Source organism: Punica granatum, chromosome 6 (genome assembly GCF_007655135.1).
Source record: "Punica granatum isolate Tunisia-2019 chromosome 6, ASM765513v2, whole genome shotgun sequence".
NCBI classification, from domain to species: Eukaryota; Viridiplantae; Streptophyta; class Magnoliopsida; order Myrtales; family Lythraceae; genus Punica; species Punica granatum.
Window position 1 is genome coordinate 20,310,972 of NC_045132.1, and position 14,989 is coordinate 20,325,960.

Sequence of the window (14,989 nt, forward strand, 5' to 3'; positions counted from 1 at the left end):
TCTTGGCTAAATTCAATGCAAAAGTCAGCAAAAACAACTACCGGAAGACTGAACCAAATGAATGCAGCGGTTAGGCAAATGGCAAGCACGGATCCTCTTTGCGGTGAGCAGTAATCAAGCACAATGGTTGTCTGCGTAAAAGCTTCAAGCACAATGGTTGTATCAGCATAAAGCTTTGCAGATAATTGATTCATTTAAGCATCGCAACCACTTTCATCGTTCTCATATATGAAAAGCAAGCGGGCTTTATACTTTTCGGAATCATAACCTAGGCTTCCTTAAACTAAATCATCAGGAACTCATGTTGCCTGTATGATCCGTCCCTCATGGGACCAACATCAACATAGCCTGGAAATTTAAGCGTGTGGTGAATTCGCAGCAGTAGCATATCCTTCACCTGAAATCTGTAAAATATACATCTGCCAAGTAGATCATCTATCGCCTTGTGAGAAGTTACTGGATTCTCATTCTCTTCTTACCGTGTTGCAGCATATCAGAAAATGTCTGCAAGCTCACACCGATGTCCTCATCATACTCGATGCCCAGCTCCTCCTGTGAGAAAACAAGAATTATGACGAATGTTCTGCAGCTGAGTTACTTAAAATATGCTTATAGATATCGCAAGCGGCTTGACTACCTTAAATTCTTTCAAATCCTTGGGCGAGTTCTCCGTTATAGCATCCCACAGGTCCTTGAACATCCTCTTGCGCTTTCTCCACTGGCTTATCTTTTCTCTGTATGTGTCTTCTACCGCCTTTCGGTCTTCTGGTCTCACAAGTGTGACTCCTCCGCGCAACTCCTTGAGTTTCTCCTCCATTTGTTTAACCTGGACATTCAAAGACCCATGAACTCCCTGTTACTATACCATTACTTCATCACTACAAAAAACTTCGATACCTAACTCTTACCTCGGACTGCAGTTTGTTTCCTCTGTCACGTATCTGTTCCAGAGTCAGATTGGATTGCAGAGTTTTTATTTCTGCAAGCATTGAGAGAATGTACTGTGGAATTGGGAGATATGAAAGAAATCTGAGAGAATACATAAAGCAGCACATAAGAGATTCTACCTCCCTCAACCTCGCTGATTAACTTCATCTGTTCTTCAAGCTGCTGCTGCAGCTTGGCATTTTCTTCCTTCATCTGATTGAGCTCATCGGCATTTAGAATGTTGAATTGGTCTTGTCGGGCAAGATATATCTTCTGCTTGCCATACTCCTTGAAGGAGATCCTTCCATTATCAGTGAGGGTGTCCAGTGCTTTTTGCACTGCAGTCTTCTTGAGATTAAACTTTTGCAGCGAATCAGCTATGATTTGGGAATTCAATGGCTTGTTTTGCTGGCAATGCATCGAAAGAGACCGGACTATCATCAGTAACAGAGTGAAACAAGAACGTCGCAGATGGTGCACATATCAGACTGATATGAAAAAGCTCTGAAGCCCACTGCAAATTGTCATTTCAGCATATCACGATAAAAGATCGAAACACCATGACAGTACTTTTAGGTGATAGTTCCTGCTCAATTTCGACGATGCCATGCCGAGTAAATGACAGTACATACAAGAGTCGCCATTATATTGTCTATAAACCGTAGCCAGAGATGAATGATCATCGAGTAATTAATATAATCCATCTGTTTGGCTAGATTGTTCGGGGAGAACTTCTACCACACTGGATGATCAAATGATCCGTAACTTTCAATCGCTCTCTCCATGACAAATACCGATTAGCATCAATACAAACATATGTACAGAGACAGCTTCAAACAAGCAAATCCGAAATCGATCTTAAAATCGAACTCAACTCAGCTGAAGTTGTTTTGGGGGGGGGGGGGGGGGGGGGGGGGGGGGTGGATGGGTGGTTTTGAATGAAGATCAGGAACACAGGTGAGGAAGCTGACCTCATTGACGAAGTTGAGAACGATTTCTGCACAACACCACAACACAAGAGCGAAGCGTTATGACGAACCCACTGATAAACGAAGAACTTCACAAGCTCACCATAGACTTAAACGAGCACATTTTCATCACATTACAGTGAAAATCGCAAGAAAATCAGTGACACAGTGACACAGTAACACAAAGAGAGAGAGAGAGAGAGAGAGAGAGAGAGAGAGGGACGAGGCAATGGAGCTTCGTAGCTTCTTCAGTTACCTTCAACGCTGTCGGATTTCGGCGCCATTGGATCGGAGAATCGGAGCTGAGACGGGGCGCGGGCGGTGCCGGTGGCGGGAAGGGAAGGGAAAGCCCTGAGAATTGAAACTGGGAGAGGAGAGAGAGCAAGCGAAGTCTTGCTTAGTTAGCGCGAGTAAGAAAAAAAATGAATATCTGCCTTTTGCCCCCTGAATATTTAAGTCTATTCACTCTGCTACCTAATGTTTTAAAAATTCAACTTTCACCCCAATAGTTTTGGATAACTGATGTTAGGGCCAGGCTGAGAGGAAGAGACTAATCAATCACCAAACAAAGAAGAATGTGGACGACAATGGCGTCCCATTCCCAGGGAGCAGCTCTCCTCTGCATCCACAACCATAACTTCTTATCCTCTTCCTCAACTTCAAGGCCTTCAGCTTCAACCCTCCATGCCCAACTGCAGATTCCCATCACAAGTGGCGCCGGACTTCCTCGGCTGACCTTCAGCACGAAAACAGTTCTCCCAACTACCCCGCCGGCTGTTTGCACGAAGAGCTCCGGCGCCTTTTCGTCCGCTATCATCTGCCGTAGCTCACGGCGAAAGGCGTCCATCGACACCACTCCTGACGAGGATGGCGGCAATGATCTGCGGCGGATGGTGGTGCAGGCGCTATTGTGGGGCGCCGAGGCTGCTTACGTCCTCTGGCTCTTCCTCCTCCCTTATGCCCCGGTAAGAATATCATCTTCGAGATTGGATTTTTTTCCGACATTGTAGGATTTGGATGGTTAATTTGTTGGTTGGGTTTGTTTGTTGGGACAACAGGGGGATCCTGTCTGGGCAATCAGTTCAGAGACGGTCAATTCACTCACTGGGCTGTCTCTCAACTTCTTCTTCATATTGCCTCTCATGAACTCCGGTAAGCTAAGTTTGAATGCTCATCTGAATTTCGGGATATCAGCTTTTTTTGAATGTAAAGCTAATGCAGATTTGTGTCAACTATAGTCCATTCAATTGAGTGCTTATGTACCGACGTTGAATTGAATCCTTGGGATGAAATAGTACGCAGTTCTCGACTTAATAATCTGTATTGTCGCCACTTTTTGGCAGCGTAGTCGGGATTCATTTGATTGACGCCCTAGTTCTCCATCCAGTAAGGACTAATTGCATCTATAATTCGTTATTCTCCTTGTCAGTCGAATGGAGCTAAAAGCATTTTTGCCTTTTGGCCTTCAGATGTCCGAAGGACTGTTCAACTTTGTTATTGGGTGGACGTTCATGTTTGCTCCTTTGCTCTTCACGGACCGGAGAAGGGACAGATACAAGGGGTCTCTTGATGTTCTGTGGGGTCTGCAGATGTTCCTCACTAACAGTATGCCTTCTACACCGGGTTTTATGCTCTTCTTAATACCTTTTTCCAAAAATTGGTAGAGCAGCCGAAAAAATATACATATAAATCATGATTCAAGCTAAGAGGTAGCATATATAGAGTATCTGACATTAGATAGTGCTCCTAGTTTAGTGTTCTGCAAAATCTACTGTGCTTTACATTGATATGCAGAGTTTCGACATTTGCATGAAGATGCATCAGTTAGTTCACCGAAGTGCTCCTTGTCTTGCTGTTCTGAGCATACAAAATCTTATGGGTTTTACATGATCGTCATTCATGATGTCGCCAAGATAGCAATGAACTGAAAATTAAAATTAAGGGAACCAAGTCTAAGGTAAATTGCACTGAGCCAAGATACTATCCTGAGTATCGCAAGATTTTTCAGTAGGAAGCTGGAGATTCTTCACCAATATATTGACTGAGGCCTTGATCTAACCCACGAACCTGTAGCATGGGTGGTTCAATTCTCTTCCTGGTTTTGATATCCAATAAGCATTTTCTATGTTTACTTGCTGGACAGCATTCTTAATCCCGTACATGGCCATCCGGCTGAACGGGACTGATGAGAACGACTCTACACCGAGCGTGCCCTCCAAGCTTGGCTTGTTGATGACCCGTGGTGCACCCATTGTTGGCCTGGTCGGTGGTGGCATATGCCTGATATCTGCATTGTGGGCCCTCTTCGCCCGAGCAGATGTTGATTTCGGAGACATAACTGAAAGACTAGATTTCTTGGTGCATTATCTTGGGTCGGAGAGGCTAGCCTACGCCTTCATATGGGACATCCTTCTCTACATGATCTTTCAGCCTTGGTTGATTGGTGACAACCTGCAAAACGTACAGAAAGACAAGGTTGGGATTGTGAGTTTTCTTAGGTTTGTGCCCGTGGTGGGGTTGACTGCATACCTTCTCTATTTGGATCTTGACGAAGAACTGTAATGAATAGTAGTTGTATTATATATTATACCATTCTTTAGTTTATATTGAGAAGGGTTGATTTGTAATGTTGGATCCCTTTGGTGTGCAGATACTCTTTGTAAACCATTCATGTTCTTTAACTTAGTCGGTGCATGATAGCACATGAAGTGCATTGTCGGACAAATCGGTAGGCTCTAAAACATACTTTGAATCGTATCGAGATAGAGAATTTACACGAGATAAGGATCAGCTAACTTTACACATGGTCTACTATCATAACTTCATGATAGTGGTATTCGTAGAGCCTTTCTTCATCAAATTTAGAACCTTTTAATGGTAGTCTCAGATAAAAACCATCTTTATACCTCCATGGGCATGCACATGATCACCGCAGCGACTACTGATCCCACACTTGCAAGAATAAGCCGAAAATTACGAACATGTGGCTCAACAATAAATTGAGGTTTTAGTGGGCGCCATCAGAAATGCCTCTAGTCAGGTTTAAGTTAACGCTCGAACAAGATTAGTTTTAATCAACAAACTTATGATATCGTGGTTTCACCGTGAAAAGAAGGAGCCGAATGGTCTTCCTTTCAATCTCTTGGGCCTCAGAACCATGCCTAAGGCTCATTCTCAAGGCCCCAAGAGGAGGCCCATAAATGGAAAAGGGGCCCAAAGGGGGAAAAAAATAAAAAAGAAAATGATTGCAAAAATGAGTTCATCGAATTTCCCTGTCTCTCTCTCTCTCTCCCCTTCGAAGAGGAACTGGTTCTCGAATCGTTCGAAGTCTTGCCGGCGGGAACGAATTGGGAGGGATCGGTAAGGCCGCCATTGACGTTGCCTTCTTCGCTGCTATCATCTGTTCTCGGCGAAACCGAATGTTTCCTTGTGTTGCTTTTGTCCGTTGAAGTTGGATTTCTTTCCTTTTCTTTGCTTTTTGATTATGTGCAAGCTTGAAGGAAAGCTCAGAGTAGCAGGATGAACTTGCATTCGAAGTTCAGGATTTGTACTTTTCGAAGCTGTAGGCCTGCAACGTAGATCCAGCTGTTATATGGCTTTGTTGAGAGACAGCGAGGGAGTTTCATTTCACCCATCGGAATTTGTTGCTTTGAATTGCTGCTGTAATATTTTGTTGACGGCGGAGCTGCAGTGATTGTGTCTGAGCTACCGAATTAAAGTTATGCTCACCCGCTTGTGTTGTCAGCGTTCTTGATTTTGGGATCTGATTTTTGAGCCTGTCGGATGTGTGAGCTTCAGAGTTTCCATTTGATGATTGCTGTTTTTGTTTAGATTTGTTTGATGGTTAGTTATGCGGATAAAGAAGAATTTTGGTCATTATTACGCTAGAAGCGGGTGGCATTATTTCCTTCTTAGATTCGTAATTATGTTTAGTTTGTTTTTCCTTTAGATGCTCTATGCATTATTATGTGTTTGGAATGAGCGGCGGTTGATGGTGCTGGAGGGGGTTACAATCTTTCGGTTTTACTGATATCTTGCCTATTTTTTAAATTCGTAAAGGGTTTAAGAAGTTTTCGTAGGCTTCGGTTTTCTTATTCCTTTAAAATTTGTAGATGAAGAGCTCATGGTAGTCGGATTGAACTTGAAACCTGTTATCGAGTACTTTGTTCCACATCAGTGGAGTCTCTTCTTGTTTAATTAACCGAAGCCTTACTTTTCTCGATGCTTTTTGTTGCCCAGATATCTTGAAGTTCGACAGAATCCTGAAAAAAAATGGCTGCATTTGATGAGCCACTATACCCAATAGCTGTTCTCATAGATGAACTTAAAAATGATGACATCCAATTGCGGTTGAACTCCATTAGAAGGCTGTCAACAATAGCACGTGCCCTGGGGGAAGAGAGAACACGAAAGGAATTGATCCCTTTCCTGAGCGAAAACAATGACGATGACGATGAGGTGCTTCTTGCAATGGCGGAGGAGTTGGGTGTGTTCGTTCCCTATGTAGGAGGAGTGGAGCATGCGCATGTGCTACTTACGCCATTGGAAACCCTTTGCACTGTCGAGGAAACTTGTGTAAGGGACAAAGCTGTGGAGTCCTTGTGCAGAATTGGATCTCAGATGAGAGAAATTGATCTAGTCAACTGGTTTATTCCGCTAGTTAAGGTAGGAAATACCAACAAACTGAAACTTGTATTTATTCAGTCGTATGCAAATTTTGCTTGCTTGTGCATGTTTCTTGTTTCCAATTGAACTGTCAGCTATATCTGAATTTTACAGTATATTTCTCTAAGGGTTTCTTCAAATGAATAATTAACTTAGCTGTCAAATAGGAATAGAAAGAAAAAGGTAGTGCAGAGAAGGTGGAGGAAAGTGTTGATTTATGGTTCATTGTTAGATCAACGCACATAGGTGCAACATATGGTTTTGCGTGTTCGGCTTCTATATAGTTGAGAGTCTATAAAGACTTTGTTATAGTCAGATGGTGTCTTTGTGATTCTAATTGTAATACTCTCCTGCAGCGACTGGCAGCTGGTGAGTGGTTCACTGCTCGTGTTTCTGCTTGTGGATTGTTTCATATTGTGTATCCTAGCGCTCCAGAATTGTTGAAGACAGAGTTGCGTACAATATACAACCAGTTATGTCAAGATGACATGCCGATGGTTAGGAGGTCTGCTGCATCGAATTTAGGGAAATTTGCTGCAACTGTTGAATATGCTCATCTAAAGGATGATATTATGTCAATATTTGAGGAGCTTACCCAAGATGGTATCTAAATTTTATCCTTACGAAGTACAACATCCTTGAAAGAATATTTTGCTACTTTTCTCATTTATAAAAAATTAAGTGCAAATGGTATATTTTTAGTATCTACCACCTCTCTAATTGATCCCTGCTTCTTGAGGCGTGCATGTATGTTGACTAGTTGCTCATTCAGTTCCTACTTTCTGGTTTATGTTAAGTTCTTAGGCTATCTATGACTGAAATTATCATGATTAATCAAAATTTTCTTATGCCCAGATCAGGATTCTGTGCGATTATTGGCGGTTGAGGGCTGCGCTGCCCTCGGTAAATTGTTGGAACCCCAGGATTGTGTTCAACGTATACTCCCTGTCATTGTAAACTTCTCGCAGGTAACATTTTATGAATTACTCTACGTAAGCAGCATATTTATCGGATAACTTATTATTATTGGTCTACTTTACCATCTTCCCTTGAATTGATTGAGTAATAACTGAAATGGCTTACTTATCATTAAAATAAAAAAAAGACATGGCTTTAATAATGAAAGAGCATGTGTAAGAGGTGATCTTAGTGGCAGAAATAAAAGTGAATCCCTTTTCCTGATGCTGGAAAATGAGATAGATCTTGTCTGGCATTGATGTAGTGGTGAAACCCCACCGTAGTTGCTGGAGAGGTATCGGTGCCATCTAAATTTCAGGGAAATGTGGTTCCCGATGAACTTCTAGCCTTAGGTCTGAATTTACCCTTGGCATTATTCTTCAGTAGATTTCTCACTAAGAAATATCTTCTTTTTATCTTTAACATAGTTTCCTGTTCAGAAAGATTGGTGATGCACCTTAATACTCCCATGATGCATTTTTGCTCCTTTTTTTGGGTACGGTTAACAATCATTTTTCTGTGCAACAGCATTTATGATGCCTCTTACAGGCCCCATTGATGTTTCACGTTTGTGTCAAGGAGGAAAAATGTTCAAGTCATCCTAATTTCATATTTCTTTCCCCCCCATATAGGATAAGTCCTGGCGTGTGCGCTATATGGTGGCTAACCAATTATATGAACTTTGTGAAGCTGTTGGGCCTGAGCCAACCAGGTAACAAATTTGGGTGGTTCTTCTTTGTCCTTCATTATGCCTTTAAGCTCTCACTCATGAAGTCTGTTGGTTAGTTCAGTGTCTTGTAGCTCTTTTTAGTTGCTTCCAATATCAAGCAGTTCTCTTGAAATGTTGCAGAGACTGGAGGTCTTAGCTGTGTTTCCATAGGATATTGTTATTTTATATCATATTTATTTGTGGTTCATTTGTTAAATTCCTTTCCACATGCTGGTTTTTTAAAGGACGGACTTGGTGCCTGCGTATGTGCGATTACTACGGGACAATGAGGCTGAAGTACGTATAGCAGCTGCCGGCAAAGTGACTAAGTTTTGCCGTATTTTGGATGCAGAACTTGCGATTGAGCATATTCTTCCCTGTGTGAAGGTAAAAATTGAGTTTGTTTTATTTTATTTTATATAAATATGACCGATACCTGGATATGGAAATAGTATATGTCTCAGGTTCCTTTGTCCCTACTTTTTGATAATTTCTACGACTTGCAGGAATTGTCGTCGGACTCTTCCCAGCATGTCCGCTCAGCTTTGGCATCAGTTATAATGGGAATGGCTCCCGTCCTCGGAAAGGTAGGATGCTGCATTGTGGTCCGTTTGGGTATTTACGCATAAGAATAAATTTTCTTTTATTCTTTTCTTTGTTAAATGGGGATATGGAACAGACTTTTTCTTATTGGGTAAAATTTTGTGCAGATAAATTCTTTTTCTCTAACAAAAGTGGCTTGGCAATAAATTATTCATAGTACTAAAAAGTCTCCATTTTGAAGATTATGCAGCTCTTGTTGGGTCTCTATCAATGCCAGTATTGGCTATGACAAGAATAAGTTAGGAAATTACCAATAGGTATTATAGTTATGTCGCAACAAAATTTTGTCTCAGTAAAAAGTAGATGCAAAATTTTGTTCTCTCCGGTCCTCATTCGAGGCAAAAGGTTTGGTCTGAATCCAAACTTGTCGTGAAATTTTGCAAATTCTATCTGTTTGGTTTGACTCCTATTAGTGCATAAACATATCTTTTACTGCATTAATAGATTTTACTACATTTATAGACCTTTTCTTCTTTTCCCCCTAGAAAAAAGTGCAGCGGAATACGACACCGCTTTCTTTTCTAATTTTTTCTAAGTCTCTAACAGTCTGGACCTGACTAGTAGCAGCATGCTGCTAAATGTTTGGGTCATACTGTTCTGCCGAATATTGAATGAGATTTCCAATGATTATTCTTCTAATTCTGTTTTGTGAAATAATCCTGCTAAAGAGTAAATTCCAAATCTTATAATTCCATGAATTATGTTGAGATGATTGCTGATCAGCTTATATGAAGCTTTTATGACTTTGCATTATGAAGTTCCGATGCCCTTAATACTTGTATTTTCTTACCTGTACTGCTAGAAGCACCTGTCTTGCCAGTTTCCGTCCAATGTTTTCTGTTAATTTAACTTGATTTCATTGGTCATGTAGTTTTGTGCAAAAAGTGGTCTTTGTACGCTACAAAGCTCTCTTAGGTCAGAGCTTATCCTTTGTTATGTTTTATTAATGATTGCTTAATTCTTTAATCTGGATGCAGGATGCAACAATCGAGCAGCTTCTTCCAATTTTCCTTTCACTTTTGAAGGATGAATTTCCTGATGTGCGTCTTAATATTATCAGCAAGCTTGATCAAGTAAATCAGGTTTGTGTAACACTTCAGCCTGATTATGTTAGTGCTATTCCTTTCTTTCCCATATATAGTCACCCTAGTTCATATGAGGGTTTGGATTCTTTTACTGGAGTTAATTCTTTCACATGCTCTTTCTAAGGTTTGAGTCTAGCAACATCATTGTTTTTGTTTTATGCTAAATGGACGAAAATCTGGGGCAGGTTATCGGAATTGATCTCTTATCCCAGTCCTTGTTACCTGCCATTGTTGAGCTTGCTGAGGATAGACATTGGAGGGTTCGACTGGCTATAATAGAGTATATACCACTGTTGGCCAGCCAGTTGGGTGTGAGGTTCTTTGATGACAAGCTTGGTGCTCTTTGCATGCAGTGGTTGCAGGATAAGGTTAGCGCAGTTGTATTACTGCCATTTTCTTACCCTCAGTACTGTATTCCTGCCTGAAGTTTCTAACGTTTCTGATACCTTTGAGTTGCATCTATATATTATTATTTTCTCAATTCTCATGTCTGACAAGACCAGTCCTTTAGTAGGACCTAAGGCTTAGCAGATTGTCAGAGTTTTCAGATTTTTATGGGAAGAAAAAAAATTATTATCTGCATTAATATTTCTTTCTTATGCTTAATTTTGTTATCGGGCGTACTAATAGATATTATTTACCGCAGGTGTACTCCATACGTGATGCCGCTGCTAATAACTTGAAGCGACTCGCAGAAGAATTTGGTCCTGAATGGGCAATGCAGCACATTATCCCTCAGGTAATTCGGACAATTAAATTCCTGGTTGCTATCTTGTATTGAGTAATCAACTTACTTGCAATAGATTATGTCACACAAGATGTTGGGCAAGTCAGTATTAGCATCATTTCATCAACGCTTGATCAGTTGGTTGAAATTTGATTCATAAATGACACAGATTTTCTTTTCTGCTTCTGTCAATGAAGATCATATTTTAGATTTAAGCAGCTGGTCAAAACTTATTAACACGTGATATCCTGTGTTTGTTATTGTCCTTAGAAACAGAAATCCTCAGTTGAGTTTTATCTACTATTTCTAAAATATTAGACTTGGCAGATCCTAGAAATGAGCAGCAATCCACACTATTTATACCGAATGACCATCCTTCATGCCATCTCTCTCCTCGCCCCGGTCATGGGCTCTGAGATCACGTGCTCGAAGCTGCTACCTGTGGTCGTTACTGCATCAAAAGACAGGTACCCTTGTTTAATTACATCGACTTGATGACCAAACAAAAAAAGAACAAAAGAATATTGTAACTTGTAGAACTGCTGGCTTTCATTTCTATTTTTATAGGGTGCCCAATATCAAGTTTAATGTTGCCAAGGTGCTGCAGTCACTCATTCCCATCGTCGACCAGTCTGTAAGTCTTCTCTATCTGTAATATCTTCCACTTCCATGTCCACTGATATACCCATATTTTTGCTGTGGGAATAACAGTTTGATTTCCTTCTGTTTTTTTCTCTTGGAAACCACAGAGGATAAGGCAATTAAGGTCTAACTGTGCTTCTTTAGATGTGATTTCCCAATGGAAGCATTAAAACTCGTTTTTCCACTAAAAAACATTGGAAGGAAATGGGAACTTTGTTTTCTCTTTGGTTAAAAAATCAAAGGGAAGCTAAGAAACCGTTGGCCAAACTCAGCCTTTGATCTTCAGCTTTGCCAATCAATTTTCCTTCCTTGCATAGAATGCTTCTGAATCGAAGATGGGTTCTGTTGCTTCCTGCACAAAGTGCATCTTCTGAAGTGAATATTGCACTTTCTTTTGGAAATGTTTCAGAGTTTTTCACAACTAAACGCAACCTTACTTCTGTGTTGTCCTTAAAATTTGTTGCGACAATTTTTCCCGGATGGGCGTGCTGACGGCAATGGGTGTGATGTAGGTGGTGGAGAAAACAATCCGTCCATGCTTGGTGGAGCTTAGCGAAGACCCCGATGTTGATGTTCGTTTCTTTGCTAATCAAGCTATTCAATCGATCGATCACGTAATGATGTCGAGCTAAAACGAATATACTGCCAATTGTTTGAGCACACTGCTGGATTTAATGTACACGATGATGATTCTCTGTAGCTACAGTTCTGGGATTGACAATCACTCTTTTTGCGAGCCTTTCTTTGACTCTATAAATTTTGGGGCACAAATGGTTTTCTGGAATGAATTGCTAATTCTTGTCTGTGTTAATGACCCGAAAAATGTCTTGAAATCGCCTCTGATTTTATTGGTTGTTCTCGAGAATTTTGTTTGAGAATGGAAAATGTCCAGCAGAAGATAATCGGATTGCCTCTCCTTAACTGGAAGTATTCTATGTCAGAATTTAGCACGGTTGTGAATGTACGCAAGTGCTATGGTGGAAATGTTGGTGAAACTAAATTATCATGCATAAAACATGCATTTAGGAAAAGTAAATACCCAAATAATGTCAACCATTGAAATTGTAATTCGAGCCAAAAAAAATGTTGTAATTTAATTTAGACACGTATATAGATAGTTTTATTAAAAAAAATTGAATCTAAAATCTCTTTCCTCCTAATAAGGGATGCGTTATATCTGCAATAAATACGACAAGATTGCAGGCACTTTCTTCTCTCTTCCAACATAATTTCAGTGTAATGTGTATGCAGCGTTGTCGATATTACTGTCTTTTCCTCCTTTGAATGCAACTTAATAATGTAATGCATATCGTCAAATGCTACTCTCACATATTGTTTGGATTGCAGATTATGGATGATTATCGGGAAGTGAATTATGAAGGTTGTATAATAACTCTTCAAACTCACCCCTCCAGGCTCCATGCCATTTCTAATCCACAATTCGCAAAAGTTAAAAGGGATGATCGATGCTGATGACAAATTACAGAAAATATATAAGCATGCATTCTTTTAGGGGAAACAAGTTTATAGATCGACATACACGATTACGGTTATGCTATTCAGCTCCAATTCTATGAGAAGACATGCATATGTTGCTACGCTCTTATACACTCTTAACCAAGTCGACGAATGTGATTAAGCTAAGTATGTTTGTTGGTCTTCATCCTTTTTTTTTTTTTTTTTTTTCACTCTAGTAATGAGCAAATCGACGCATTTCGTGGTCTTAATCATGGGCGGCATATAACGTCATTTCAAATCTATATAAATTCTGCTGCATGGGGAAGTACCATAGAAAGGAACAAACTAGTTAATTCCATTTCTAATATAATATCTAATTTTTCACATATAACAAATTAAGAAATTACAGAAACCAGCTAGTGCTTATCTATAAGTCAAATGATACAAATAAATCAGAAAAATAGAATTCCAAGTTACAATCATCAACCTAGCTATACATAAATCAGGCATTGAATTACAAAGTAATCCCCTACCGTACTAACTACTGTAATACTAAAATAAGGTACCGTTCGGATTTCTGATTCGTAAAGTATCTCTAACATTCTTTACACCGAACGATCCATATTCCGGACCCCGATGAAAAATTACAAAAACAGAACAGTGAGGCAACTGGGAATTAGTTGAGCTACCCTCCCTCATTTTTCACGTGATAACCCTTTCGTGTTTGCCAGTCATAGATATGGAGATTTTGAACTTTGAACGAGAGTTGTGTTATCAAAATGCCACGAGCTCTTTTATTTTATTTTATTTTATTTTTTTCTGCTTTTAATTTTTGGCTTTTTTGGTTGTGTTGGTAAACACTTCTCTTGTCTCTATCCCTCTTAAATTCTTTCAATTTTTCGGAAAGAATTAGACATCGTATAAATACGAAAGGTCCCGCTATGTTTATGTATGTGTATACATTACTTATATAAATGATTAATCATATGAGTTCCATATGCTCATGAGGGCTTGTCCCGTCACCTTCCCAATCTAATCCCACCTCTCCTTTTGATTTTGTAACTTTCATGACGAGCAGCGGCGGGTCCGCGGATGAAAGTCCTTACAGAGAAAGACCTATAGAGCGCAGTCCGCTTACGGAGTATATATTCATCTATTTGTTCTGACTTGTCTATTTGTAATAAATATATCATGAGTGATACTTCATATTAATTATCGTACGTATCGGTGTAAGAATTCTCAATTTAGTTTTAGTTTTTTTTTTTGTTATAAGCAGGGATAGACGTAGGATTTTGATCATAAGGGAGCGGGGTCCGTAGAGAGTAAATAGTAGTATAAAGTTTTCGAATTAGGGGGCCAAATATATATAATTTTATTGAGTATCGAAGAACAATATGTAAATCTTTATTGAGCGTCAACATTTTGGAGGGGGGGCTCCCCTATGCATTCCTGGTCACAAGAGAGGCCTATGAGTATAGTAAAATGTAAGGGTAATATAAATAATATATCACCTTCGAGAATAGGGATGGACGCAAGATTTTGGTCAAGGGGGGATGAGTTCCTAGGCGGGGCGAATGAGAAGGTTAATCTTCAAAGTTAGGAAGGCCAATATAAGTATTTTCATAAAAAATCTAAATAAAATATATAATCTTCTTTATAATGTCATAATTTTCGGGAGGGCGATTTTCCCCTTCAGCCCCCTTTGAACCATCCCTATTCTAGAAGTGCTATTATCGAGAATTGAGCTTGGAAAACTATAACCGCGCCTTATCGATGTGGAATAGAGGCTCTCAAAAACGCAAATGTATAACACCTCATATATCTATGAAATACGTGATCTAATTTATTTTTTGAAAAGTAAATATGACCTTAAGTGATTTATTTTATTGGGATCTTTTCATAAAATATTTTAAATTATTAATTTTAAAAAGTTTTAAAAATTTAAAAAATAACAACATATCTCATAAATCTATCTCTATATCTATATGCGTTTTCAATTGGTATATCCATATATTTTTAAAAAATTATTTTCTAAAAAAGAGCTCAAAATACCAAGCAAATAAGAATTGATCCCACAAATCTATATTTATGTGTTTCAAAAATTTTTAGAAGTACAACTAAAAAATTGGTTTCAAAAGTAGCTCAATAAATCGAGAAAATAACGACCGGTTCCACAAATCTATATTTATAAATTTTAACAAATTTGAAATTTATCAAAAGGGGGTGTAACGCGGCGGCGCATGCCTTC

At 39.4% G+C, this 14,989-nt stretch overlaps 3 protein-coding genes across 6 annotated transcripts; 2 read left to right on the forward strand and 1 right to left on the reverse strand.

Moving 5' to 3' along the window:
* Positions 1 to 114: 114 nt before the first annotated feature.
* LOC116210983 (homologous-pairing protein 2 homolog) lies at positions 115 to 2,334 on the reverse strand. The gene is made up of 6 exons (XM_031545158.1): positions 2,152 to 2,334; positions 1,899 to 1,924; positions 1,068 to 1,335; positions 909 to 979; positions 638 to 826; positions 115 to 552 (listed from the first exon to the last, which is right to left on the reverse strand). The coding sequence occupies exons 1-6, from the start codon at positions 2,177 to 2,179 to the stop codon at positions 454 to 456; spliced, it is 681 nt and encodes a 226-aa protein (XP_031401018.1). The 5' UTR covers positions 2,180 to 2,334; the 3' UTR covers positions 115 to 453.
* Positions 2,335 to 2,440: 106 nt separating this feature from the next.
* On the forward strand, positions 2,441 to 4,620 carry LOC116210982. The gene is made up of 5 exons (XM_031545157.1): positions 2,441 to 2,860; positions 2,954 to 3,047; positions 3,244 to 3,281; positions 3,365 to 3,500; positions 4,039 to 4,620. The coding sequence occupies exons 1-5, from the start codon at positions 2,471 to 2,473 to the stop codon at positions 4,455 to 4,457; spliced, it is 1,077 nt and encodes a 358-aa protein (XP_031401017.1). The 5' UTR covers positions 2,441 to 2,470; the 3' UTR covers positions 4,458 to 4,620.
* A 499-nt stretch (positions 4,621 to 5,119) lies between these two features.
* Positions 5,120 to 12,094, forward strand: LOC116210984 (serine/threonine-protein phosphatase 2A 65 kDa regulatory subunit A beta isoform). 4 transcript variants are annotated; one of them, XM_031545159.1, is made up of 13 exons: positions 5,120 to 5,255; positions 6,135 to 6,560; positions 6,917 to 7,163; positions 7,416 to 7,528; positions 8,150 to 8,229; positions 8,472 to 8,613; positions 8,733 to 8,813; positions 9,807 to 9,911; positions 10,100 to 10,282; positions 10,561 to 10,653; positions 10,960 to 11,108; positions 11,209 to 11,275; positions 11,796 to 12,094. In XM_031545159.1, exons 2-13 carry the CDS (start codon positions 6,168 to 6,170, stop codon positions 11,913 to 11,915), a joined length of 1,773 nt encoding a protein of 590 aa, XP_031401019.1. In that variant the 5' UTR covers positions 5,120 to 5,255; positions 6,135 to 6,167; the 3' UTR covers positions 11,916 to 12,094. The 4 variants fall into 4 exon arrangements, with proteins under 4 accessions (XP_031401019.1, XP_031401020.1, XP_031401021.1 ...); XM_031545160.1 differs by having other exon boundaries at positions 10,969 to 11,108; XM_031545161.1 differs by having other exon boundaries at positions 6,917 to 6,929.
* Positions 12,095 to 14,989: the final 2,895 nt, after the last annotated feature.

Excerpts from the sequence above, each read along its gene's own strand:
- LOC116210983 (XM_031545158.1), bottom strand. The coding sequence starts at position 2,179 with ATGGCGCCGAAATCCGACAGCGTTGAAG. Across the intron at positions 1,336-1,898 it reads TTCTCAACTTCGTCAATGAG|CAAAACAAGCCATTGAATTC; the intron begins GTCAGCTTCCTC and ends ATGCATTGCCAG. Across the intron at positions 980-1,067 it reads AATCAGCGAGGTTGAGGGAG|AAATAAAAACTCTGCAATCC; the intron begins GTAGAATCTCTT and ends CAATGCTTGCAG.
- LOC116210982 (XM_031545157.1), top strand. The coding sequence starts at position 2,471 with ATGTGGACGACAATGGCGTCCCATTCCCAGGGAGCAGCTCTCCTCTGC. Across the intron at positions 3,048-3,243 it reads ATTGCCTCTCATGAACTCCG|TCGGGATTCATTTGATTGAC; the intron begins GTAAGCTAAGTT and ends TTGGCAGCGTAG. Across the intron at positions 3,282-3,364 it reads ACGCCCTAGTTCTCCATCCA|ATGTCCGAAGGACTGTTCAA; the intron begins GTAAGGACTAAT and ends TTTGGCCTTCAG.
- LOC116210984 (XM_031545159.1), top strand. The coding sequence starts at position 6,168 with ATGGCTGCATTTGATGAGCCACTATACCCAATAGCTGTTCTCATAGAT. Across the intron at positions 8,230-8,471 it reads GTTGGGCCTGAGCCAACCAG|GACGGACTTGGTGCCTGCGT; the intron begins GTAACAAATTTG and ends GGTTTTTTAAAG. Across the intron at positions 10,283-10,560 it reads TGCAGTGGTTGCAGGATAAG|GTGTACTCCATACGTGATGC; the intron begins GTTAGCGCAGTT and ends TATTTACCGCAG.